General features: G+C 41.7%; 1 protein-coding gene across 8 annotated transcripts in view; it reads right to left on the reverse strand.

The window, feature by feature from the left end:
• Positions 1-27,515, reverse strand: part of DAB1 (DAB1, reelin adaptor protein) — a 705,788-nt gene that overhangs the window by 75,424 nt on the left and 602,849 nt on the right. For all 8 annotated transcript variants that reach the window (XM_027852803.1, XM_027852805.1, XM_027852810.1 and 5 more), the window contains exons 5-7: positions 9,342-9,473; positions 7,987-8,106; positions 1,119-1,178 (exon numbers count right to left, since the gene is read on the reverse strand). In XM_027852803.1, the coding sequence (XP_027708604.1) occupies positions 1,119-1,178; positions 7,987-8,106; positions 9,342-9,473 (312 nt within the window). The remainder of the gene's footprint in view (positions 1-1,118; positions 1,179-7,986; positions 8,107-9,341; positions 9,474-27,515) is intronic.

Below are 27,515 nucleotides of genomic sequence, written 5' to 3' on the forward strand. Positions count from 1 at the left end.
TATATATATATATGTACATATATATATACATATGTATGTCTATTCATAAACACAGAGAATTTTAAAATTCTGGAGGTTGGCTTGCCCTAGAATCCTAGGATGGAACATTAAAACTCATCTACCCAAACTGACATGGCCATTTTATCACTGTCTCCTTCCTCTTCTTTTAAAGGTTCTTCTTTTAAAGGTTAGGAATAAAAGGGTAGATGTGTATATAAAGATAGCAATTACTGTAGGCCACAGGAGACCTCTATAAAAGTCCTCTTTTCATCAGCACAGCAAGGTGCCCCTTTAGTCCTGAAGATTGCCTTGGGAACATATGCTCCAACAGGTCATAGTAAAGGCTGGAAGAGATCTCCAAGACCATCTAGATCAACCCCATCTTTTTTCAGATGAGAAAACTGAGGTCCAGGTGTGTGAAATGAGTTGCCCAAAGTCACATACAGAGTAAGCATGAGAGACAGGAGTGGAACCCAAGTTCTTTGACTTCAGTGCCAGGTCCTACCAATCTGGAAAGCCCACGAGTCTGTACAAGGCAACTGAAAACACCTTGTGAATGCCAGTGGAGAAGTTTGGAAAGGCCTATTGCCAGAGCACTGCTCACTAGGTGATAATTTTTGGGTGGGGTAGGAGGGTGGATTTTTTAATGAGTCACACCAACCCATATGAGCTTAAGAGACCTTGATTTGTATTGGTGGGTGAAGCTGATCTATCTCCCCAACAGTGAAATCAGGGCTCATTACAGTATCAGAATGAATGAGAGAACACATCACTAAAGCTTCAGGGCCTAGACAACCACATGGATATGTGCCTTAAGCTATTTCTATCTGAATGTCGACCTTTGTTAGGTAGTTAAGATGGCAAGGTTTCAGGATTTTGGTGTGTTATCCCATTAACTGACAGGAAGTTTCCAAGACCTGTGAATCTTTTCCTTCTAAATGAGGGCCAATCTTTGCCTCCTGGGAAGGTCTGGCCCTTGACTACCTCATTACCAAGCTGTATGGACCTGTCAGATACCACCCTGTGGGATGCGAACTTCTTGGCCAAAGATCCTGCCACTCAAAATGCTCTAGAAACATGCTGTGCTGGGAAATGGGAAGAGGCCATTGGATACTTACACTCACAGGCTGACTTTTTGGCACATCATAAACTCCCTCCTTCTTTTGGCTGGTAGGAACCTGATGAAGAATCAAAGAAATACAGTTAGGACACTTTTTAAAAAGTGGTTTGTAAAACTTACAGTGCTATGTAAATGAGAGCTATAAAAATAATAACAACAATTATTTCCAAACAACCAAATGAAATCTCAGTGCTCAGCCACAACAAAGAAGGAAGAAGGAACAACAGATGTCTTGCTGGGAGAGGATGCTGGTTTTCCCCAAGAGAATATGGGTGAGGGGCAAATTGCTAAGTGGTTACTCAATCAATAAACATTTATCAAGCACCTTCTCTGTGTCAAGCATTGTGCTAAGTCCTCAAAGTGTGCTAAGCGGTATAGTGAATAAAACGTTGGGCTTAGCCTCAGGAAGACCAGAGTTCAAATTTGGCTTCAGATACTAATGAAATGTGTGACTCTGGGCACATCATTTGACATCTCTTTGCCTTAATTTCCTCACCTATAAAATGGGGATAATAATAGCATTTACCACAGGGTTGTTAAAAGGACCAAGCACGATGCCTTATTTACATCTTTTGCAAACCTTAAGCAACTGTGCGGTATAAATGTTAGTGATGATGATGATGATGGTGGTGATGATCATGATGATGACAACGATGACCCCAAGGCATCACAGATTTTGAGCTAGAAGGCACTTTAGAGGCCACTGAGTCCAGGCCACTCCCATAAGAACTGACATTCGGACCCGTGTCTTCTTGACTCCAAGTCCAATGTCCTCTCTAGTTCACCAGACGAGCTCCTTCAGGGTCCTGCACTTTTCATGGAGTCAACGGATCCGAGAAATAGAGTCAATAGAGCTATTGCAATCACTTCCAAGGTGTAGGAGCTGATGCCTAGGAAGTGTAGTAATTTACTCAAGGTCATTCAGAGAAAAGACCCTTAACTTATCAAGGATGGGAAGAGATGTTAGGGTTTAGACAAAACCAAGTGAATTGCTCAAACCCTGCTACAAATGGGAACTCTTCCAATGGGTCATCCTGTTAGGGTCATCTCCAAAAAGACTTCTATACAATACATGTATTGGGCCCAGATGACTTCTCAGACCCCTTCCCACTTCAAGACTCTAAGAGTCTGTGTCAGTATATTAAGGGTTCCTCATGTCTTTTTCTTGGTTATTGAGAGAAACCACTAATCATCAATTTATTATTAGCTAGTCCAATTTATAAACTGATTATTAATCACCCAGATATGCTATCCCTTGGGATTTTTCATTCGTCACACCCTATTCTCAAAGTTCTTATGTGCTAATGGGGGGGGCAATGAGTACATATAAGCAGAATAAATATAATCTTAATAAATACAAACACACATCCACATATATCCCTCCTTCCCTCTCTTTCTTTTCTCTCTTTTCTCTTCCCTTCTCTCTCTTTCTCTTTCACACACACATGCACACACACACACATGCCCATGCACGCACACACACGCACACACACACACACACATACCTGCAGGACAGTGAGGAAAACTCTGGATTTGTGGTAAGAAGCTCTGGGCTCTGGTCTCTGGCTCCTGCACGGCCTGAGGGCCTGTGACCTTGGTCATGTCCCTTAACTCACTTAAGCCTCAGTTTCTTCGTGTCTACACTGTAGCCCTGCCTACCTCACAAATAACTTCTAAGGGCCAGATGACACAAGGAATGTAATATACCTATGCACTGCAGAACAATTCAGGGACCATTGTTTCTACCTCCCTCCCCCTTAAGCTGCAGCTTCTGTTGGCCCAGTGAGAAAGCCCCGATGTCCTGGGCCTCATCAGGAAGTCACTTCCCCATTAGCAGGTAATTAGGCACAGTGCAAATGTGGATAAGCCAGAGCTGCTGATCTACCAGCTGGCTACTCGTCTATTTCCTTATCTGTAAATGTGTTACATGTATATTCACTATCCACCTTGAGTGGCAAAATGGTCCAATAGAAAGAGCTCTGGTTCTGGAGTCAGAGGATCTGGGTTCAAATCTTGCCTCTGTCACTAGCTGTCTATGGGACCCTGGGCAAATAACTTCATTCCTCTGGTCCTGGGCTCCTTATCTGCAAAGTGAGGCATCTGGACCAGGTGGCCTCCAAGGTACCTTCCGGCTCCATCTTGGGTCACAGAATTGTTGATTTTGTAGTTGAAGGTTGGAAGGGACGTTGGCCGCCATGTCATTGAACCATCCCTACAGCCCAGCTGGTTCAGTCAATAGAGCATGGGACTCCTTCTTTCAGGGTTCTGGGTTCTAGCTCCAGTTGGCATATATCTTTTTGAAGATAACAGATGGAGACACTAAACTGACATGAGAGCGGGTTAGGGACTTGGGATGTGATTAGGACAGGGAACTCCCAGGTGAACAAAGACCCTCCAGTAATGCAGGTAGGTACTTTCTCTCCACCTCAGTCTTAGAGGGTCATCCAGAGCACTGATGTCAAAGTCAAATAGAAATGTGGGGCACTAACCCACATGTAAGAATCTTTGCAGGCTGCATATTGACTTAATTTTAAAAGGAAACATTATCTGCATTTTACCTATTTTTATTTATTTCATTAAATATTGTTAAATAGTAATTTAATCTGGTTTGGGCCATACTTAGGAACATTGCCTGTGGCCTTTGGGTCATGTGTTTGACGCTTCTGCCTGAGAGCTTTGAGAATTCAAGTGACTTGCCCAGGGTCACTCAGCCAATATGTGTCAGAATCAGGATTTGAACCCAGGCTTTCTTGGCTCTGCTGCTCTCTGTCTCTTCACTATATTAAACTGCTTCTCTGAAGGGAGACTGAAGCTAAGTCATGTTCTTTTTCCCAGCAGGGACCTGCCTTATGCCAAACTGTTAGGGACTGAACTAAGATTAGACTCACACATCTGCATCCTCAGCTCTGTGTCTCTTCCTAATAAGATGAAGGAAGCAAATCATTTGTGAGTTACTGAAAATATACCATATTCATATTCATTTTTCTCAGCTGCTTGGGCTTCAGAATTAGGGTGAAAACCCTGTGCTTCAATCCCAAACTGATGGAGGATCCTTTAAAGTTGCACTCTGTCCCTTGGTAACTCTTAATTAAACTCGGATTTCAAGTGGGCCTTGCTTTATGTAACACGCATCGGCTGCAGAGCTGTACGTCAGTCATGTGCTCTAGAAGTGGAATTGTTTTAATGAACCAGAATCACTGGGTTTTGCAAAGGAACAGCAAGGTGCATTCTTGTTTGGGGTGAAGAGCCCTGATGGTACAGCCATTGAAGCTCATTATCCATCAGGGTGTTTCTCTAGAGGTGTCCTATGTTCCAGGGTCTCAGAAGTAGGACTAGACCAGATCTCAGGGCTGCCTAGTCCAAACTTTGCATTTGATAAGGTAAGGTGAGTCCAGACCAGTTAAATAATGTGCCCCAGGGTATGTGGTAACCCAGGGACACAACTATGATTTAAGATGAAGTCCTCCTGACGGTAGGTGTGGCCCTCCCTATCCGCCCCTGGAAAACCTGCTTAAAGTGGGACACCCTCCTATGAATAACAGCAGAAATGAATGCAGATGGCTGGAAAAAGATTGTAGGACACAGAATGTAGAACACAGACTGTTAAACTACAGAATGCCGAAGCTGAAATGGGCCTTGAATATTATTATTATTATTGTTATTATTATTGCATTGATGAAAATGATGATAACAGCTAGCAAACATTTGTACACTGCTTTAAGGTTTATAGAATGCTTTAAATATCTTATCCCATTTGATCCCCACATCAACCCCGAGAGGTAGGTATGTCATTATTCCCTTTTTATTGATGGGGAAATGGAGACTGGAAGACAAAAAGTGACTTGTCCAGGGTCACAAAGCTAGTCCTTTGATCATGGAAAGCTAGAACTGGAAGGAATCTTAGAATACAGAATGCTAGAACACAGAATAAAAGATGTCGGGGTTGTGAGGGACCTTGGAACACAGACTGTCATACCACCAAATGCCCAGTGACAGAGCTAGCAGAGACCTCAGACCATCAGAGTTAAAAAGGATCTAAGAGAGTCTCTATTCTAAAACCCCCATTTGACAGCAGAAGGTAAGCAACCTATCCAAGTCAGTGAGTGGCAAATTGCAATCTTGAATCCATAGTCCCTGAATCACAGTCTGGTGCTGTCACCAAGACTCCAGGGTGCTACTTCAGATGAACCATTAACAAATCATCCCCAGACTCACTCATATCATTAAACCATGCATCAGAAATACTGAAAGGGCACATCCCTGTGTGCCTGTGCCTTGTGGAAAGAGAGGTACCCCTTCCCAATTGGGGGGGGTCTACATTCTTGAGGTCTGGGCTCTGCAACAGTGGTAAGTGAGACGGCAAGTATTTGGATACCTGATAAATGTTCTCTTCCGTTTCAGGCTCACGAATTGGCTCATGTCCAGCCTCAAACACAATGTACTATTGGATCGTCATCCAAAGAAGAAAGGTCAGAGATGGAAAAGAAAGGGAGAAAAAGACCATTTGGAACAGGAGATCAATCAGGCAAGCATTAAAGACATAGATACAGAGCAAAGGCTTAACAGAGACCAGGCGGTCCAGGGAGAAGCGCAATCAATGAATGGCTAACAACAATCAGATTGTTTTTGAAAGAAAAGCAGTTGCAAAAACCTGGTAGCACTTGAAAGATGAGGAGAATCCATCTCCTGCTACCTTCTCACCCGAGATTCAATCTGGTCTACTCGCTAGTGTTTTTATTCCTGGGACTCTGAGCAGGGACGTTACGCCACCACCAGACAAGTTCATGTACTTAGGTGGCACAATTACGTTCTTATTTAACACAGGGACAAGAAAAGTCCTCCCCTGCCCCCTCCATCTTTGTTACTATTTCTGGTATAAGCTTCTGGAGCAACAAGGAAGCATATAGAAATGGCAAGTGACTTCAGTCTTCTGAATGTCACTTTTTTACTTCTTCCAAATTGAAAATATAGCATTAACTGGCAATAGGGTACCCCTGAAAATAGCCTGCATTGTCAAAGAGTAATCTCTTTGAAAGAAAAACAAAAACAGATTTATAGGTATAAACCTAACACTATCAGATTTTGTAGTTGTTATTTTGGGTTTGGAAAATACAAGTTTTTTAGGGGAAAAATGAAACCTTTATATTTCAACCAATGCAACAATTGTACATCAGTTTTAGATTTTCAATTTATCATATAGATTTTTTTTTAAAAAAATGATTGCCTAAATTAACTGTAAAGGACATATGAGGAAAGATGCTATCTACACCCGGAGAAAGAATTGATAAATAGAAGTATATAAAGAATAATTTTACACATATAAGTATGTATTGTGTGTATGTGTGCGTGTGTGTGTGTAATGGTGGTCATCTCTAGGGCGAGGGGAGGAGAGAAGAAAAAAAGGAAAAAAAATAAAATTTACATGATAACTTTGTGGTATATTTAAAAAGGAATAGCAAGTTGAACATCGTGGATTTGCAGTTTCATGTGCAATCATCTTTTTATTATACTGTATTTTGGAAATAATTGTTTTATTCTAAAAAATAAAAATAAAATACATTTTAAAAAAGATTGCTGTTTAATCTATAAGATCCCAGTTGTGTATTAGCATGAATTACAGGTTGGATGGGGTGGAGTTGTGCTGGCCATATCACTGTTAAATGCCTTACATCTATAAATTCTAAAGCAATTTTTTAAAAAAATGATCAAATAGATGTGTCTTGAATAGAATACAAATCAATTTCGTACTTGGATGCAGGAGAGGAGAACTCATTCACCTCAATGTTGCTATTCTTTTTCTCTGCTCCTATGAACTGTTGTGTCCATTATGATTTAAGGCTATGTAGCCAAAGACTCCAAAGAAACCAAGCACAGTGCAATCATCTATTGGGGAACAGGTGACTATCCTTTCCCTATTTGAACAATCCCACCAGGGCTGCCCTTTGCTGCTTGTGTGAGCCAATTGGCCAATCTTTGCCTCAGGGAATCACCTGTATTATTTTTCTAATGAACAAGGAATACTAACCCCACTCTTAAAAATATTCAGCTCCTGGTACAGATTTTAAAAGCAATGTGGGGGTGGAGAGAGGAAAGGGAGAAAGGGAAATCTCTTGCACTCAGTACTCCATGATTGATATTTGGATATGTTCATTTTTAATAGCCATCTTTTTTGAGATTGGCAGGTTCTTAAGCTCCCTGAAGAGTTTTTAGACTAGCTCTATTCTTTCCAATCAGGGGTCATCCCTCTGGACCACTGACGGGTAACAAGCATAGCATCGCTCTAGTCTAGCCTAACTTCTGGTGACTTTGTAAACCCGCAAAGCTTCCAAAATTACCTGGTACACGGGATCTTCTACATCCTCCTCCAAAATTGTCTACCGCAGAGTCAGAGAAGGGAGGGCAAAAAGCAAAGGATGAAAAAAGAAGAGATGTGAGACCACAGCAAGAAATTAAAGGACTGCAAAGAAACCAGCCTTTGGGAGGAGAGGTGTTTCTGAGGAGGAGCAGCTGAAAGGTGTGGAAAAAGCCCAAATTCTTAGAACCTTCCCCTCCACGCCTCCCTCCCTCCCTCCACTTCCCCCATGTCATTCCAGATGGCAGCTCTGACAATTGAATTTCTTTCCTTCCCACTAATAGCACAAATTGGTTTGAAGATTTCGTTGGTCTCTTGACTTTATCTCAAAGCTCGATCACCAACAGGAAAGAGAACGTCAGGCCATGGAGAGCCCCCTTACAATAGCCTGCTTCTGCCCAGGTTATTTACACCAAGGCTCTCATCAGGCACTGGAAGCAATAGCTGACAACTTCACATCTGCTCACTCAGAGCTTCCATTTTTGTGGGCACCGGGCCAGATGTGCAGATGTACCTGGTATACTGCCTGCTCACACTGTTTGTCCTTCTGTGCCTTCTTCTCCAGCTCTTCTCTCTGTTTCAATTCATAAATGAGCTGAAAGAGATCACGAAGGTCCAGGATCACAGGTTCCGCCTGCAGAGAGACAAAGTAGGAGGCCCACGTTAAGAATGGAATAACCCCCGTTGGGCAGTGACCAAATTCTCTCCCTGCTGGCTCCAACCTTCAGAAGCTCATTTTATTATTAAGTTGAAAGCACTTCGCCCTAAATTAATTCTACCTTGTTTATATTGGCTTAGCAAATTGCATCTGGGCGAAAGTTCATTCCACTAGCTAATTATATTTGCAAATTAATAATAATCATAATTATATACATAAAAGGTGTTGCTTTTTGTTTGGTAGTATCTTTTAGTACAGTGAAATGAGCATAGGCTCTTTGTAAAAGAATTCTTTATTTTCTCTTGCTTTCCTTTTTTTGTGGGCGACTGTGAACAGAAGCAAATTTGTTTGTATACAATGAGTGTATCAGTTTAATTAGAAAGAAAAATAATTAGTCATTAGGAGATGTGAATGGAGAAAAAACATGGAGGTAGGAAGAGAATGATTTCTTCCTGAGGGGTGCTTAGATGCTGGTGAGGGCACCCTCTGGAGGAAAGAGGGTTGGGGGGGCAATGGCATACACCATATGGTGAAGATGAAAGAGTTTTGGATGTGGAGGTAAAGGACCTGGGCTCAGATTCCAGTTCTGTTACCTGTGTGACTTTAGGCACATTATTAAACCTTTACCTTCTTCCTCAGTAAAATTAAGGATTGGACTAAATGATTTGTGAGGTCCAACCAAATCTACAGCTATGGGACGCAACCTGGCAGGGGCAAAAGAAAGGTTAATTTGAAGTCTCAGGTTGACGATTTGAATCCTGACTCTGCCTCTTATTTCCTGTGTGAACTTGGGGAAGTTACTTTATCTCTCTGGACTTCCACTTCCTCACCAGGAAAACAAGAAGGCTGGATGAGATGGACTCTGAAATCCCTTTTACTTCGAGATCCATGATCACTCCACCTATCAAGGCCAACAATATGTCCATTCAAATAGGGACTCATTCAATGACTGAAATAGGATTTAGAGGTAGAAGAACTTTAGCAGGGAGGTCAGCCCAGCTTTGTTATTTTACATATGAGGAAACTGAGGCCCACAGAGGTTGTGACTTCCCCAACATCATACAGGAAGTAAATTGCAGAGCCAGGATTCAAACTCGGTATTCTTGACTCTAAGCCCATCTTTCTTAACTCTGCACCATCCTGCCAACCCCAAAGTGAAAGGAAAAGGCACTGATGCTTCTAGGTAGTTGCCGGTGGAGCAGGATACTCACTGCCTGGGCTGTTTTGATGGCCACGAATCTGTGGTTTCCTTCCTTCCCACAGACATATCCAAAGGCTCGGTGGTCTGTGATATCCTTTGCAATGTAGGAAATTTCGTGCACAGCATGATGATGCTGGAGTGCCTAAGAGAGAGAGAGAGAAAAGTTCTTTCAGACAGCAGCCTATCTGATATGCAAAGTATGATGGGAAAGTTTTCGCCTCCATGACGGTGGACCTTGAGGAATTCAGCAAAGTTTTGGGGATCAGACAGGAGGAAGAGAATCTTAGAGGAATTCTGAGATGATCCTGTAGATGTAATATTTTGATCAGGTTAAGAGAAATGTGAATATTCTGAATTCTTTCAAGAATCATACAGTGTCTGACACATAGGAAGCACTTCATAAATGCATGTTGTCAATTACTGACTGATCTGCTTTAAAAAAAATCAGGTGTTAATATCAGCACTTTGGAGAATACTGGGTAAATTGTAAAGTTCTACTGAGTTAATGTTGTGGTTGGTTATATTGGTTTGATTCAGAAGTATGATTTCATCTGTTCAGGGACCTCCAAGTGTGGAGATTCCTTCCGTTACTTCAGACTGAAAACCTCTAGCCAACATTTTAAAGAATCTCTTGTGACTCTTAGAGGTTAAATGACTACTCACTCATAGTCACACAGTCATTATCTACCAAAGGTAGGATTTTAATCCAGGTGTTCCCAACTCCAAGGCCAGCCCTCTATCCATGACGCTACACAGCCTTGATGACAATTAGGTTTCCACCTCTGTCTGACAGCCAAAGTCTTATTCTTGTGACCCTGGACTATGATTTGGTGACCTTTTATTTTCTCTTGCCTGCTCTAAGACCAACCTTACCACTTCCCAGTCACCTTATAGGATCATAAATTTAGGGCTTAATAAATGCTTGTTGACTTGATTCGTAGACTTTTGGAAACAACCAGGTACATTGGATAGAATCCAGATATTTTGGAAAGGACAATTCATTCAGAGTCAAAGGATTTGGATTCAAATCCTCACTCTTCTACCCATTATTTATATGATACTGGACAAATCATTCAACCCATGGTGGCCTTATTTCCATTCCATTCATTTTAACAAACATTTAAGAGGAGAATATGAAGACAAAAAATGTCCTTGTCCTTAAGAAGCTTATAATTTACCAAGGAAATGACAACATTCACGTAAGGAAGTAAATGCAAAGTAGATACAAAGAAATGTAGTATTGTCAAGAGGGAGATAGTGCTAATGACTAAAGGCATCAGGAAAGGTTCATGTAAAAGTTGGTAATTGAGTTCTACAAGATGATGGGATCAGACTAGTAACCTCTGAGGTTCCTTCCAGCTAAAAATGGGAGATCCTGTGATCTCCAATTCTGAGCAAGCTCTCACCTCGCACCCTAGGCCAACATCCAGATGCTTATGTTTTGCTCCCTTTGCCCATGTGGACTTCTGCATGACCCAGTATCACTGGGATAATGTTTGTTCAGAAAACTCTGTTTGTCTCTGTTTGGTTCTGTGATGAAATGAGAGTAGAGAGCTCCATCTTAACAATAGAGATTCACATCTTTTCTGCACTATATAGTCTTAGAGATTTTATTGGAACACTTCTATGAACTGCCCAGGATCACATGGCCAGTATATATAATAGATAAAATCATAGATTTTTTTTTATCTATAAGGTTCCTTAGAGGCCATAGCACCCAACTCTCTTATTTAACAAATGAGGAAACTGAGGCAGAAAGAGGTTAAGTGACTCGTCAATTAACTTGCTTTTAACTGCTTTTTATCGATCTGTATTTATTAACTTCAGATCAATGCTGTATATATTTTTATATGCATTTATCTCTCCCATTAGAAGGTAAGCTCATTGATAGTAGGGGCTGTTTCACTCTTTGTAGCTGTATCCCCAGAACTTAGCCCAGAGCCTGTGCGTATAGCAGGAAGCTTAATAAATACCTGTGGTTTACTGATTGCTGAAGGTCACACAGTCAGTATGTGTCAGAGGTGGGACCTAAATCCAGGTCTTTCTGATTCTCTGTTGGGTTCTTTCTTCATGAGACAGAATTGCCTTTCAGTGAATTGTAAGGGACCTTTAGATTGTGGATGACAGTGACTCCAAAGAGCAAACTGCAGATTTTTGTTAATGTGTTAATGAGATGAAACAGATGCAGCATGTACTCACACAACTGGGAGGTACTGGTTGAAGGAGCTTGGGTGAACTGCATTCTGATATGGGCAGGGAAGTGAAGTGAGTGGAGAGCAGCCACTCATTTCCTTACTTTGCCTTTCCTTAATGCTCTCCTTTGACTGGCTGTTAAGAAATTCGTCATCTCAGGGAAGCCCCTATCCTATCCAAGTTCACACTGTCTTATTGATCATCAAATTGTACTTTGGAAATTAAGCCATGATTAGAAGTCTTCCTTGTGGAATTAGATTCAGAGATTATTGCATGATGGGAAAATCACACCTAATGTATGACATAGCAGATGGAGACATTTTAATTTTCTTGGAGCTTTCGTTAAGTGTTCTAAAATCAAAACATTTTAAACTGTACCTAATATTGCCTGGAAAAGTACATCTGCATCTGCCTTCCGGGCTTAAAGATATATTTGTAATCTCACCCTCTCCCAGAGTTAATTTTGTGATGAATTGAGGATATTTCTTAAGAAGTTTCATACTTTTGAGAAAGGGTTCTTTATGGGTTTGCCAACTCTGTACTATGCCAGCATAATGCAGATGGTGGGGATTGAAAATGCCTTAGAATGCAGTGAATGAAACAGCAGGGTAGCTGTGTTTCATCCCTTCCTCTCAAAATACCTGCAAACACTCATCCATTAGACCTCACAATTGACTCAAATGGACAAGATGATTCATAGCAAGATGTGAAAGGGCCTGGGAGAAGTCAGAAGCGCACTAGGGCTCTTCCCTCTCTCCCTCACCTGCCATATCCAATCACATAACACGTCCTGAGGATTCCCCCTTTCCCAATCTCCCTCACCCATCCAATCCATCCTGAATACCACTGCTGGGATAAGCTTTTTTTTTTTTTTAACACAGAGATCAGAGGATATCACGGATTTAGAACTGGAAGGGGCGCCAGAGGTCATCAGATTAAATGCTCTCATTTTACCGATGAGCAAGCTGAATCTTAAAAAAAAGTTAAGTGACTTGCCCAGGACTGTATAGCTAGTGTCATGGGGGCGAAATGAGATTGGAACCCAGGTTTTCCTGACTCCAAGTCCAGCACTCTCTGCACTAGGCGATTCTGCCTCTCATCAATCTGCTCATGAGACTTCTCTACTCAAGAATTCTATCCCATGAGCAGACACTGTCATAGAGGAACTGGATTGTGGGGCAGATCGACAGGGCAGACGTGACAGATCAGGAGGGCGTAAATACTGTCCTGAAATGCAAGGAGGGAGCTTCTTCATAACATATGGATCATTTATTCATCCAACTATTATCATCTGTGGCCTTTCTCCCTCCCATTGCTGCAATTCATAAGGTGGATTCCTCAGAAAAGGCTACTTCTGAATTATGACACTCCGTGGGTCTGTATCCTCTCTAAACTATAACTCACAAGCCCCTTCTAATGTATTTACCTTTAATAGTTAGCCAGAGGAGCCAATTATTTCAAAGCAAAAGCATCTAGTAAAATAGCATAGCAAAAAAAGTAGTGATAAAACATATCTACCCATAAAACTGGGGCACACTTTGCACAAACACAAGCACTTGCAGTAGGAAGAATAGATACATATAGGAACTACGTGTGTAGAGGGGCACTTGTAAGGAACACACACGGCCAGGCCAGAGCACACATGCAGTTACCATGCCACGCTGCTGATTCTGCAGGGAAACTGATGCCTTCAGGGGATGACACCGTGCTGAGGTCTTGTCTGGATGTGTTAGTCTTTATTGAGACCTGTCCCACTGGCCATAGCAGAGTCTCTGCTAGACAGCACCACCGGACACATACATGCGGTCTTGGACGGATGCTACTCTTCTGGACACCGTTCTGCTCTATACTGCCTTGTATGAAGTAGTATAAGCGTCATTGATTCGAGAGTCAGAAGTCTTAGGTCCAAATCCACTTCTGGTAATTTGGACAAGCCACTTCCTGGGCCTTACTTAGTTCCCTCTTCTGTAAAATAAGGCTGGACCATCAACCCTGGGAGTTCCCTATGAGCCCCAAATATGTTTCTGCCAGCCACTACTCCATTGGATACTGTTTCATGGAGTTTCTGCCCATCTCTGCCAGGCATGTCCCCAATGAGAACATGGCTATGAAGCTTACCATTAATCCTAGTTTCTGACTTCAGCTGAAGTCCTTGGGTACAGTGCTATCATGAGAAAAGTAGGCTCTGCCACGCTCTTTTAGTTAAAACCAGAAGAATTTCTATTTTTTAGTAAGTTATAAAAGATACTTCCTCAGCAATAGATCTTCTTTAAGGAGTGGGAAGGAGGGAAAGTGAACCTTTTCAACATCTTCCTTTACCAAACAGTCTGTCTTATTCCTTTCAGAATTCTGACTATGAGGTTTCTCACCTCTTATAGGAGATTCTCAGCTCCAGATGCTAAGCTTTTCAGAACAAAGGGCTAGCTAAGCTTTAGCTAAGTAGATAGGGCCAACAGGCCCCTATCTTTTTTGTTGAAATGAATTTTCTGGTTGCTGGGTATGGTTGACCTCACTCTGGCTTATGGTGAGTATTTCATATATCTCAGTTTTAATTTCTGAAGGTTAGGCTACATTCGGTCATCAGCCAACAACTACAGGCACATGGTGAAGTTCTGTGATACTTTAAGTTTTGAATCCCAAACCCCTCCAACTCTCAATGCAGATGGATAGACAAAGAAAGGGCAGCTAGGTGGCACAGTAGATAGAATGCTAGACCTGGAGTCAGGAAGACTCATCTTCCTGAGTTCAAATCTGACTTCAGACACAAGCTGTGTGACTTTGGGCAAGTCATTTAACTTTGTTTGCCTCAGTTTCCTCATCAGTAAAATGAGCTGGAGAAGGAAACGGAAAATTACTCTACTATCCTTGCCAAGAACATCCCAAATGGGGTCACAGAGAGTCAGGCACTACCGAAAACCACTGAACAATGAAAAGATGAAGAAAAGGCACAGGGACAAAGCTAAGCCCAGGACAAAGTCTTTCTCTCTCTACCAGGCTAGCCTCATCTTTTGCCAATTCCTATGTAGATAACAGCCAACCAAATTCTAAAGGTCTTCTGAGCTCACCTTTACAAGGAAGGATTTGTTGCATAGTGTTGCTCTGGGCTCTGGGAGAGATAGATAAGATATCACAAGGAACAGAGATAAGACAAAGTGCAAAAAACAATATGATAAGTCCATCCAAGAAATGGAAACAATACTTTGTGAAATCTGAAAGGAAAAATCCTTGCTGAGAAATGAGGTATGGATCAGGGAAGACTTCTTGGAGGAAATGGCATTCTGGCTTGGCTTGAAAGGATAGGTAACAGAGGTATGGAAATAATGGTATGTGGTATATGTGGTTGGCCAGGGAGAATAGGGTGTGGGGCAGGGTGAGAGAGATACAGCTACATATTTCCCTATAGCCCGAGTTGTTCTGAAGCCTAGAGTGCATGAAGGGGACTGAAAAGAGTAAAGACTGGAAAAGGAAGGAGGTGCAGACAGGTGGGACAGGGGAGGCTGGAATGCCAGGTCAAATAATGTGAACTTTACCAGGTGGTAACAGCGAGTGACAGGTTCATGTTTTAGGTTTGTTTGATTTTTGGTAAGTACCAGATCATTACATTACCGTTGTAATAGATTTTCATTGATTTTTAAAAATTTTTACAACACCTAGATTTCCCTTTGTGCCTTTCCACCTCTTTGACAGCCATAGCTTAAAATAAAGAATGTTTTAAAAGACAAAGAGAAAGATAAAAATTCAGTAAAACTGATCTAGCTATAGAAAAAGTCTGCGGTGATATTTGATATTCTACACCTGTGGACCCTTACTTCAAAGATGGGTGTGTGTGTGTGTGTGTGTGTGTGTGTGTGTGTGTGTGTGTGTCTTTCTTCCTTAAACTTCCATGATCTCTTAAATTCCCATAAGACCCCTGGCTTGCCAGCATGACAAAAAAGGGCACTGAGTCTAACCTGTTCCTCTCCACATTTGCTAGAGGAGTGTTTGGAGTGTGTTATTGTTGCTTGTCTCCCGGCCCCCCTGGCTTTGCGATTCAGAAAACACGTCCAAAAATATATTAAGAAAAGAAAGGCACGTCTAATGAGCCTGTAGCCTCCCTTTGTGTAGTTAGGTTTTAACTACTGTAATTGCTCATGGTGTGAAGTCTTGTATTTTCCATGTATCTATTTTTATTCCGAGTCTGTCTACTTATTTCTTTTTTCATGTGTTTGAATCCTGTTGAGTTGTGTTTTTTTTTTTCCTCTCTCTTTCTCTCAGTGAATAGTGTTGCCTCAGGGGGAAAAAAAACAATATGAAGGCTAAATAGTATGGAATTTATTTTTTGAAAAACAACTAATGGTAAAGTGTTAAGCAAATTACTTTCTAATCTATACAGTATTTAATTGACTGTATTGAACCGTACCACAAATTAAGTCTTCTCTGTAATTTGTTCTGTCAGATGGTAACCCTCCAAACAATTTGATACTCCATTTAAAAATTGGTAAATGGTTCATGGAGAAGCTGAGGACTGAGCCTTAAGAGAGCATCAGATAGCACAGCTTACTTTGGTACAGGGTATAAATGAATTTTTCTACCCAAATCTTAAAATGTCTTCTTGTTGCAAATACATCTCATTTCAGACTGCGCAAAAGACGCTCTTGAAGTTTTGGAAGTTCAAGAGAGGGGGTTGGAGGAGATGATCCTGTTGATGGGCTGGCCCACTGTGAGCTTTGTTTCTACTCATTTGAAGTCTTATTTTCAGTTACTGTCCTTCTTTATTCCAGCAACATGACACTTCTCGTCCTACTGTTTCCACTAGTTAGGTGTGTGACCTTAGGCAAGTCATTGAAATTAATTTTTATCTTTTTTAAAATGAAGGCACTGGAAAAGATCACCTCAAAGTTCTCACCCAGTGCTAACAATCTCCTTAGGGCTGGAGGTCTTTTTTTGGCCCTAACATTCTAGGTTTTATTTTCTACACTATATTCTAAGGTCCCTTTTGGGTCTACCATTCTATACTTAGAAACCATTCAACAAGCATTTATTAAGCAAGTCTAACGTGTCAGGTACTGTGATAGAACCCAGAATGCAAAGAAGAAAATGGAACTGCCTCTGTCTTCAAGGAATGTGTATTCAATTGGGGAAGAGAGCAGATACAGATACAGGCACAAAATAGACACAAAGAGACTTTGGTCACAGTGGGGGCAACGAGCAACTGGGGGGTTGGGGGAGACTTCATATTGGAGGCGTTGCTTGAACTGAGCCTGGGTTCTAAGATTCTCTATTCTGAGATCTCTTACAGCTCTAGCACTGTGTGTTCTAAGATCTCTTCCAATATTAACACTGCATGTTTTAAAGTCCTTTCCAATCCTGTCATCATATATCATAAGGAACTTTCCAACATATGTTCTAAGGTCCCCTCTAGTCTTAACATTATGTATGTTCTAAGGTTTGTTCCAATCCTAACACTACATGTTCTAAGGTCCCTTACAACACATTTTCTAAGACCCTTTCAAATCCTAACATTGTGTATTCTAAGATCCCTTCCAATCTTAACACTATATTCTAGGGCACCTTCAAATGTATGTTTTGAGGACCCTAATGCCGCATGCTCTAAGGGCGCTTCCAATCTTAACACTATGTTCTAAGGTTCCTATGATTCTTAACATTGAATATTCCAAGGTCCCTTCCCATATGTGTTCTAAGGACTCTTCTAACCTTAGCACTGCATGTTCTAAGGTTCCTTCAATTCTTGAGACTATACATTCTAAGGTATCTTCCAAAGTATGTTCTAAGATCCCTTACAATCTTAACATTGTATGTCCTAAGGTCTTCTCCAGTCCTAATACCGCATGTTCTAAGGTTCTGGCTCTGACATTCTGTTCCATAATCCCTTTCTGAGCTAACATATTACACTCTATATTCTATTTTTTTTAAATTCTGAAGTTCTTTCTGGCTTTGATAATCTATATCCTAAGGTGCCTGGAAACTTCTATGTTCTGGTTTTTCATTCTATGTTGTAATGCACCTTGTTTTCTTCTGTTCACTCATTTCCTTTGTTTCTAAGTTGTCCCATCTTCTTGACAACTTTTGAACCTAATTACCTCCGTGCCAGTCATAGTGCATGAGTGACACATCTTTGCCTGATTACATCCATCCACTTTTTGAAGTAAAATTCAAAAATATTTCCCATTAAAAACTTTTCCTGAATAGATTAAAGCAATCAGAATTCTCACATATCTCTAATGTCAATGAGGTCTTTTCAGAATGAGTATTTTTTTCCCTGCCCTAAAGAACCTGGAGATATTTCAGAGAAAAGCCACAAAGAAATTGATAGGAAAGGAAAAGAGGTCCTATAAAGAAAGATTTAAGGAATAAGGCTGCCTAAGTTAGAGAAAAGATGTTTGGGAATGATATGATGGCAGTGCAAGTATTTGTAGGATTTTTGTGAAGTGAAGGGCACTGAAAAGGTGAAGAGAGTGTCCAAAAAAGGTGAAAAGCTTTGAGGTCATGGAAATAAAAAGGAACTCGGGCTAATTAACATGGACTGAGGGAAGAGCTTCTGGGGGACTGAGGAGGCTATGAGATATACTCAGGTATTAGGAAGAGGGGTAGATATTCTGTTAGACTTGACTAGAAAGAACCATAAACAATGGGGAAGGGAAAGAATAGAAGCATTTATTAAATGCCTACTATGTGCCAGGCACTGTGCTAAGCACTGTACAAATATTATCTCATTTGATCCTCCTGAAAACCCTGGGAGGTAGAGAATGTTGTCATTTCCATTTTATAGTTGTGAAAACAGGTTAAGTGACTTGCCCAGGCTTACACTGCTAGTAAATGTCTGAGGCTGGATTTGAACTCAGGTCTTCATGACTCCAGGTCCAGTGCTTTATCCATTGTGTCTTCTAAGTGCCACTAGGGCAGCAATGGGTAGAAATTGCAGAGAAAGATGTAAGAGACAATGTTCCAACAATTAGTGCTGTCCACCAGGGACATAGGCTGCCTCAGAAGGCCCCCTTAGATAGAGGTGTCAGGTCAAGATGAGGTGGCCACTTGCCAGGGATGCTGGAGAGATGTCTGCTCTGGAATGCACAAGATGGCCTTTGACATCCTTTCTAGATCTAAATCTATGGTGTCTGACTCCCATTCCCGGCATTATAGGTTCCAAGGATGAAGGAGAAGAACATAATTCAATATCCTGGGCATGGATTGAAGGGTATGTCATTGAGGTTATATTCCATACTGGAAAAGAATGTCCCCGTGGTCCCATCCCTACACCCCGACACCCCTTACCTGGAGCAATGTTCCCATGTTAGGTTCGTCTCTCCCTCTGTGAAGTTCAACCCAGCCATCAAGACACAATCAAATCAAAAATGCCCAAAGGATTTGTTTTTCTTTTGGGGAACTTTTTATAGAATTGATTGAATCTAATTCAGAATGCAGGCTGCAGGCACCAAATTACTTTTCTTTTTCATTTTTTTTTCTATTGCTGTAACTGGAGCATTCATTCAGTGTGCAATTGGGGAAGAGAGTTTGGGGACAGTCCCCTGGTCTGTCCCCAGGTCCATGAATTTGGGTGTAGGGGCTTTTTAAGTAGTGGTTGTAACCCATGGCATTCTGGGTCACTGAATGGAGTCTGTAGTAGGCCTGATTGCATCCCAGGAAGCTGCAAGTTTTAGAAAGACCTAGAAGATTATTATAATCACAGCTCCCATTTTTATAAAGACCTTCAACAGGTTTGCATATCACTTAGATACGATAACTCATTTGTATTTCATGACACTCTCACGAGGTCGGTGCCATTGCTATCCACGTTTTGAAGATCAGAGCAGTGACCTTCAAAGACATAAAGTCTTAGAGCCAAAAAGTGTATGAAGTGAGATTGGAATCCAATTCAATTTCACTCCTTCCAAGCCAGACCTCAAGAAACCCTGCCCAGGAGGGGCTAAGCCACTCAGTACTTGGCTTTTTGAACCCAAGCATAGAACTTTACATTTCATTGAATGCCATCTGGTTAGCCTGGTCTAGGTTTCTGTCATCTGACATCATTTTGAAATCTCAATTCTCTTTTTCAGTGTGTGATTTATCCCTCCTTGATTTGTGTAATCTGCAAATTTGATAAAAGCACCATGTTTGCTTTTATTCAAGTCCCTAATAAAAATGCGGAGCTGAGTGGGGTCTAGGACAGGGCCTTGGGGCTGCCATTCGATGCCTCCTTCCGGGCACCATATCGAGGGTAGGGATCAGTCTTAGAGGTCTATCTTCTCTTTTATTCCACTCACTTTTCAGATGAGGAAACTGAGGCCAAGAAAGGAGAATGAAATTGCTCTAGGTCTCGCAGCGAGTAAGCAGCATAGCTGGGAAGACGGCACCCCAATAACTTCACACTGCTTCATGTTGCTCAGCAGTTTTGAACCCTTCTGGTTGGTATCCTATGCTTTATGCTTCTTCATTTTGTTCACAGTCCATCCCCCTCCGGCCCCCCATTGGAAACTCCGACATCTGGGGCTTTCTTTTTTGTTGTTATACTCCCAATCACCTAGCACAGCTCCCAGCACACAGTAAGTGCTTAATATATGCTCACTGGCTGATTTTTTTTTCCTGAAATTTAACTAAATATCTATTGACTAATGGCTTAGTCAGAGAATCATAAGATCACAGAGCTCTAAGGAACCTTAGAGTCCTTCAGTCCGTCATTTTACAGATGAGGAAACTGAGGCAGAGGAAGTTAAATGACTTGCCCACGGGTCCATAGATGGGAATTTGAACCCAGGTCCTCTGACATCAGAGCTAGTGCTCTTTCAACTGTACCCACAAAATGCAAGATATTATGAGTGATTCAAAGGTGGGTAAAATACACTTCCTGCCCTGCCTGAGTTACCAGATCAGCTAGAAAAAGGCTGTAACATAAGATCCCAGGACAACAAGGAGATAAGATACTAGAAGAATGATTTTTTTGAATGAACATTAAGGTCAATGAATATAAGAGAAGTCAGAGTAAGGTTTGGGTGGTCAGGGGAGGCTCCCTGAAGGAGGGGGCATGGCCAAGCTAGAGCAGCCAAGGTTCCAAGAAATTAAGTGGGTTATCTAAAGTCCTACATCAGGTGAAAGGACTTAGACTCTATTATCCTAAACATAAAATAATATTCAGTGTTTCTAGGCTGCCTATAAGGCAGGTAGGTGGTACAGGGGATGCAGTGCCGGGCCTGGTGTCAGGAAAACCTGATTTCAAATTTGACCTCAGATATTTACTAGTTGTGTGACCCTAGGCAAGTCACTTAACCCCATTTGCCTCAGTTTCCTCATATGTAAAATGATCTGGAGAAGGAAATGGCAAACCAGTCTGCGTCTTTGCCAAGAAAACCTTAAATGGGGTCACAAAGAGTTGCGTATGACTGGAATGACTTACCAACAACAACAATAGCAAAGTGCCTATGGTTTTAACAAACGTGTTCTCCAGATTATCCCAATCTGATGCCTTTGTCCTAGCTGTTGCTCATTCCTGAAATGCTTTACCTCCCTGAGCTCCTAGTACCACCTCTTTCAGGGAGCTTTCCTAGCCAATGCTCCCTTGGGTCTTGAGGTCAAGGAACAATTTCATTTTTTGACAGAGATAAAAATGACTATAGGATTTATAGCGCAATGCTCCTGGGCCATTGGAGGGTAACATGATGTAGGGCTTTGCACAGTGCCTGGCATATATGCTTGCTTAGTCAGTGCTTCCTGATTGATTGATGATTCTTTCAACCATACAATGAGGTAGGTAGTGATCTTATTATTCTCATTTTATAGGGAGGAAAGTAAAGGCCAGAGTTCAAATGAATTAACCTAGGTCACCTAGGTAGTTCACCAGCAGAGGTTCAATTCATAGAACAATACATCCTCAGAGCAAGAAGGGCCATAGAACCCACCTCGTGACTTTTAGAACCCACCTCGTGACTTCAAAGCAAGAATCCTCCAGGACATTCCCAACAAGTGGCCATCCGGTTTTTCCTCAGAGATCTCCAGTAATGCGGATCCTGCATCCTGAAGTGGGCCATTCCCCTGAGGTTTAGCTTGCTTAGGATGATATTTCTGACACCAAGCCTAAAATGGTCTTTTTGACCGGTCTTGGAGTCAGGAAGACCTGAGTTCAAATTTGACCAATGACAATCACCAGCTGGGTGACTGTGGGCAAGACACTTAATCTTTGCCTCAGTTTCCTCATCTGTAAAGGGGACAATAACAGTACCTATCTCCTAGGATTGTTGTGACGATCAAACGAGACGATAATTGTCAGGTGCTTAGCGCAGTTCCTGGCACAGAGTAGGTGCCGTATAAATGTGAGCTACTGTGGTTATTGTCATCGCTATTGTTGTTACTAAGCAAAAGAAATCTAATCCCTCTTCAACATGACAGCCTTTTAAATATTTGAACAAAGCTAGCTTGCCTCTCTCAAGTCTCTCATGCAGGCTACATAGCCCTGATTCTTAAAACTTGTCCTCAGATCACAGAAGAATCTGCCTTCTGGCTGTGCTCCTCTGCCGGCTGCCAACTCTTGGACATCCTTCCTAAAGTGGTTCTGAGAACAGGACCCCAGATTCCAGATGTCACCTGACCAGGGGAGAGGACAGGCCTCCTCAGTTCAGCTCCTTTGTCTCCCAAGTCTGAGACTTTCCCACTATTCCACATGCCTTCCCATCACATAAGCCCCAAACATAGAAAGACACCTGCAATAAACCTTATGTGTGACTTTCTTTTGTGAAGTCCCATTCTTACTAATAATCCAGAAAAACCCAGAAAAAAACCTAAAAGATTATTTGGTCCAGCTTCCTCATCTTTAGAGAAGGAAACTGAGACCCAGAGTAGTTAAATAATTATTAATAATATTAAAAATATTAATAATAATAATATATTTGTACATTTGTACAGCACTTATTATGTTATAGGCACTATGCTAAGGGTTTTATAATTATTATATTATTTGATAGTCCTCACTCTGGGAAATAGGTGCAAACCCCATTTTATAGATGAGAAAATGGAGGCAGGTGGAGGTTAAATGACTTGCCCAAGGTCACACAGAGAGTGATAACAGAGTGACAATAATAAGGCATATCCCCTGACTCCAAATCCAGTTATATTTCTTCCACTCTGTGCAAAACATGACCTGAAATAAGGCCCAGTAAAACCCTGTGGTTAGTATTTCCAAAAAATCCCCATCTAGGTTGAACAAAAGCTAAAAGATTTTATGCCAGTGACTTTTGGAAGGAAAAATAAATAGTGGGAAGCTCTGAATAGGTGTTATTAATATGGCCTTTTCATTTGAAAGGCATAACCTTTCCTTCTTTTCAGATTCTTTATTTATCTCCAGTGAAGGACTTCAAAGACCGGAGTGCGGATTTAGCCATGTAACCGATGATTTCAGCATTTCAGCCTACAAAGAGGATTATGACAGAGCATTGGGAATGAAGGCACACGAACAGACAAAAGTAAGGGCAGGCTTGACCACAAGACACTGTATGGGTGAGGTCACTCCATTGAATGGGAAATTACTTCTATGGCAAAGAGTCTGGCATTAACCCCTGTCTGTTATAACAAAGCCTGAGAGAGAAGTCCTGGTCTAGACAGAGACTTAAGGCAATACCTTCCAATCCTGGGATTCCGGAATGATGTGACCCATAAGCAGAGGAAGTTAAATTAGATCCTCTCTGTAAGTTTCTTCCCAGTCTTAGAGTAAAAAAAAAAAATCTCTTCTATGAATTCAATCTGTAGGACTCAGAGCAAATCACTGTTGGGGCATTGTAGGATATCACAACCAAGAGACCACAGAAGAGGGTTTTGTTAATTCTATACTCAGTCAATCCACCAACAAGGACTTATTAAGCACTTGTGGTGCATATCAAACACCATGCTAAGTATTGGGGATTTCAAGAAAAAGAAAAAACAATCTCTACCCTCAAGGAACTTACATTCTAATTTGGGAGATGATGTATAAATAACTGCTGCAGCTGGGTGCAGTAGATAGAGTGCCAGGCCTGGAGTCAGGAAAACCTGAGTTCAAATCCAGCCTCAAACACTTACTAGTTGTGTGATCTTGGGCAAGTCACTTAACCTTGTTTGCCTCAGTTTCCTTATCTATAAAATGAACTAGAGAAGGAAATGGCAAACCCACTCCAGTATCTCTGCCAAGAAAACCCAAAATGGGGTCAGAAAGAATCGGACATTAGTGAAAATGACCGAACAACAATAATATAAATAACTAAGTATATTCCAGACACCAGAAGAGTAGGTAACCTTAGACAAGAAGACACTAACAGTCGGGAAATGAGAACAGGCTCCTGACAAAGGTGATATTTGGGTTGAGCAAGGCTTCGAAGAGATAGAAGCAAGGAAAGAGCACGAAGGGAAAGGCATGGAAATGGGAGAAGCAGCAGCAAACAGGCCCACATTACTAGAACGCAGCGTTTACAAAGGGGAAGTAATAGGTAAAAAATTGGGAAGGTAGGAAAGGGCCAGGTTGTGAAGGGCTGTCCAGGCCAAACAAGAGTTTGTGTTTGGTTCCAGGGATAATAAGGAGTCACTGGAATTTACCAAGTTAGGGAGTAACATGGGTCAGACCTAACCCCACTCCCAGAACCTGGATTCCCATTGGCTGCAGCTGCCACCTCCCATTCAGGGGCTTCCCTGTCCTCATAGCCAATTGATTAAAAGTTGTTCTCTGATTGATCTCTCGGGTCAAGATGAGAGGGACAATTATCGTGGATTATATTGAGATGTAACAAGGGAATGGACAAAGGAAAATGTCACAACCATATCAAAGGTGGATAACGGGGGGCAGTGGGGTATAGTTCCATTTCTCAGTACAATCAGGAAGAAATTCAGAAAAGCTTCCCCTTGTCCAAGCATGAAAGACACAGCAGGTGGCACCCTACATCTACTGTCTCATTTCATTAGTCAAACAACCCGATGGAGAGGGGACTACATTTATAAATATCATCCCATTTTGCAGATAAGAAAACTGAAGCTCAAAGACGGTAAGTGATTTGTCCATGGCTACATGGCTAGTAAGAATCAGAGATATAATTCCAACCCAGAGCTGTTGAATCAAGGACAAGTATCCTCATAATAACTTTCTTGCATGACTGTGGCAATAGAATCACAGAATTCAGGAAGTGGAAATGACCTCAGTTGCCATCTAGGCCACCTCGTACACACAAGGCATCTCCACTCTAAGACACCCAACCAGAGGTCTGCTTGAAGACCTCCAAGGAGGAGGAGCCCACTGCCTGGGGAGGCAGCTTGCTCCATTATGGGACAGCTCTCATTGTGATGAAGATTTTCCTGACACCAAATCTCACTTGGTCTCTTTGCAGATCTTCCCCCTTTGCTCCTGGCTCTGTCTTCTGAGAAGAACCAGAATGGGTCTCATCCCAATCTCTTCTCTACATACAGGGATCATCTTCCCTCCAAGTCTTCTCTTATGTAGGCTAAACATCCCCAGTTCCTTCACTAGATCCTCAATGTGATGGACCAGGGTTTTTCACCATTCTGATTGCCCTTGTCTGGACACTCCAGCTTGTCCTTGTTAACCTGTGGTGCCCAGAATTGAGCCCCACATTTCGGATGAGATCTGATGAGAGCAGATAGGCTTTATTACCTGCCTGGAAACCATGCCATTCTCACTGCAGGCCAAAATGACATTGACATTTTTGGCTCTTATATTACACTTCTGAATCATGTTAAGCTCACATCTCACTAAAATCCCCAGGTCTTTTTTCAAAAACAATGGCTGTCTAACCATGCTTCCCCCATATGAAGTTAATTTTTTCATATCCAAATGCAAGACTTTACACTTCTCTCTATTATATTCCATCTAGCTTCCAAGATCCTTTTGGGTCCTGACTCTGTCATCTAATATGCTGGCGATCCCTTACAGTTTCATGTCATCTGCAGATCTTCAGAGCCTTTTCACTCTATCTACATCCAAGTCAATGATAGAAATGTTAAACAACATAGAGCCAAGCACAGATTCCTTGGGTATTCCACTGGAGACTTCCGGCTAATCACCGAAGATCCAGATATTGAGAACATGGTTGATGGTGCCATGCGTACCTGATTTCATTTCAGAATTCTTTCCAAGAATCTATATTTAAGGAAAAAAATTGTCAATAGGAAAAATGAAATAGAAATAAAGCTAAAAGCATGCTGCAGTAGAAAGAGGTCTGCTTCTGCGTCCATCATCAACTGGCTGCACAGCCTCAAGCAAGCCCTTGAATGGAAAATGGCAGCAGCAGCCAATGGAAATCCAGGTTCTTAGGGAGAAGAAATATAGTCTGAAAGTGTTATTCCCCTACTTAATAAGTGGCTCCTTATTACCTCTAGGACCCAATATGAATATAAGCTTCTATTTGGCACTGAAATTCCAAAGGTAAGATACTTAACCTTTCCAGCAGGCTTTAGTTTCCACCTTTGTAAAAACTAGGGGTTAGACTAGATGATCTTTAAGGCCCCTTTCTACTCTGATGTTTTATGAACCTGAAGAAAGAAATTAGAGATCATGGGTCAAATAATCATGAAATCTTATTAAGGATCATGGGGTTTGAGGTGGAAGGGACCTCAGAAGTCAGTCCAATCCTATATTTTACAGAGAAGGAAACTATTACTCGAAAAGGGATCATGTTTAGAGCTAGAGGAGACTTTAGAGCCCCTTTAACCAATAAATAAATCAACAAGCACTTATTAAGCGCTTACTATTTTTCAAATAATAGAATGAAATAGCCCCTGTTCTCAAACAGATTTTGTTTGAAAAGGGGAGACATATACAGAATAAATTTGAATACAGACACACACAAATGAGATGTTTTGGGAGAGAGGGTAATAACATTCTGGGGAATCAGAGAAGGCTTTGTGCAGAAGATGTCTTGCAGGGAAAGAAGGATTCTCTGAAATTGAGGTGAGGGAGTATGCTACAGGCAAGGAAGATGGCAAGAGGAAAGGCATGCTGATGGGCAACGAGCTGCCCTACGTGAGGAATAGAGGGAAGGCCAATGTGACTAGATCACAGAGTGCTTATGAGAAGGAGGGTAACATCCAACGAGACTGGAAAGCTAGCTAGGGGTTAGTCTGGGAAGAGTTGTGAAAGCAAAATCGATGAGTTTATATTTTGTATTGGAAGTAATAGGGAGCCATTGGAGCTTACAGAGCAGTGAAGCAACACACTCAGATCTCTGCTGTGAAGAATAAAAATTGAGATAAGGGAGCTGAGACCCAGAGAGAGGCCTGCTTGCCCAAGGTCACACAGGTAGGGGATGGCACAGACAGAATTCAAACCCAGGTCCTTTGACTCCAAAAGCTTCACAGCTTTCCATAGTACCATGTTTTCCTCAGTCACAGATTGCTTTGTAGGGAAATTTTCTAATTTAGTTGAAAGACCTAATGATACATAGTCTTACGGGACATGTCACCACAGTATTGAAATGATTGTTTATTCAGAACCATACAACATCTTGTGCACTGCTGATTCATGGGTGCTGGGATGAGCTCTCTGAGTCAAATGATCAATTGCTTTCTCCCACACTAATTGACCCTTCAGTTCATAACTGTTGTTCCTTAGAATCCGGACTGTCAGCAATTAGCATAACAATGCCCTGTCCTTTGAAAAGTCATTGACCACTATTCCTCAGCAAGCTCCTTTATCACTGGAAAGATATTAAAGGTGAATCCTTTCATTCTTACCCCTATCTCATTCATTGTTGGCTCTAGGCAACTGCTGGCACCCCAGCAAGGGTCTAGAGAGGGCTGGCATAATGGTCACTAAGGACCAACTAAGAGCCAAGTTCAAAAGTGCAACAGCTAATGAGAAATGCCAGGGTGAAGGGTGACCTGTCTGAGCAAAGGATACCAAGACCAAGGAAGAGGTCAGGTCAAGATAATGGGGGAGGGGAAAGGTGCATAGGTAATGGCATAGTCTAGAAGGAAGGAATGAGGTCCATCAACTGTGCGAGACCACAAGGAAGAGTAGTGGTCAGGAGCC

This window comes from Vombatus ursinus, unplaced genomic scaffold (assembly GCF_900497805.2).
Source record: "Vombatus ursinus unplaced genomic scaffold, bare-nosed wombat genome assembly UNPS02009824.1, whole genome shotgun sequence".
NCBI classification, from domain to species: domain Eukaryota; kingdom Metazoa; phylum Chordata; class Mammalia; order Diprotodontia; family Vombatidae; genus Vombatus; species Vombatus ursinus.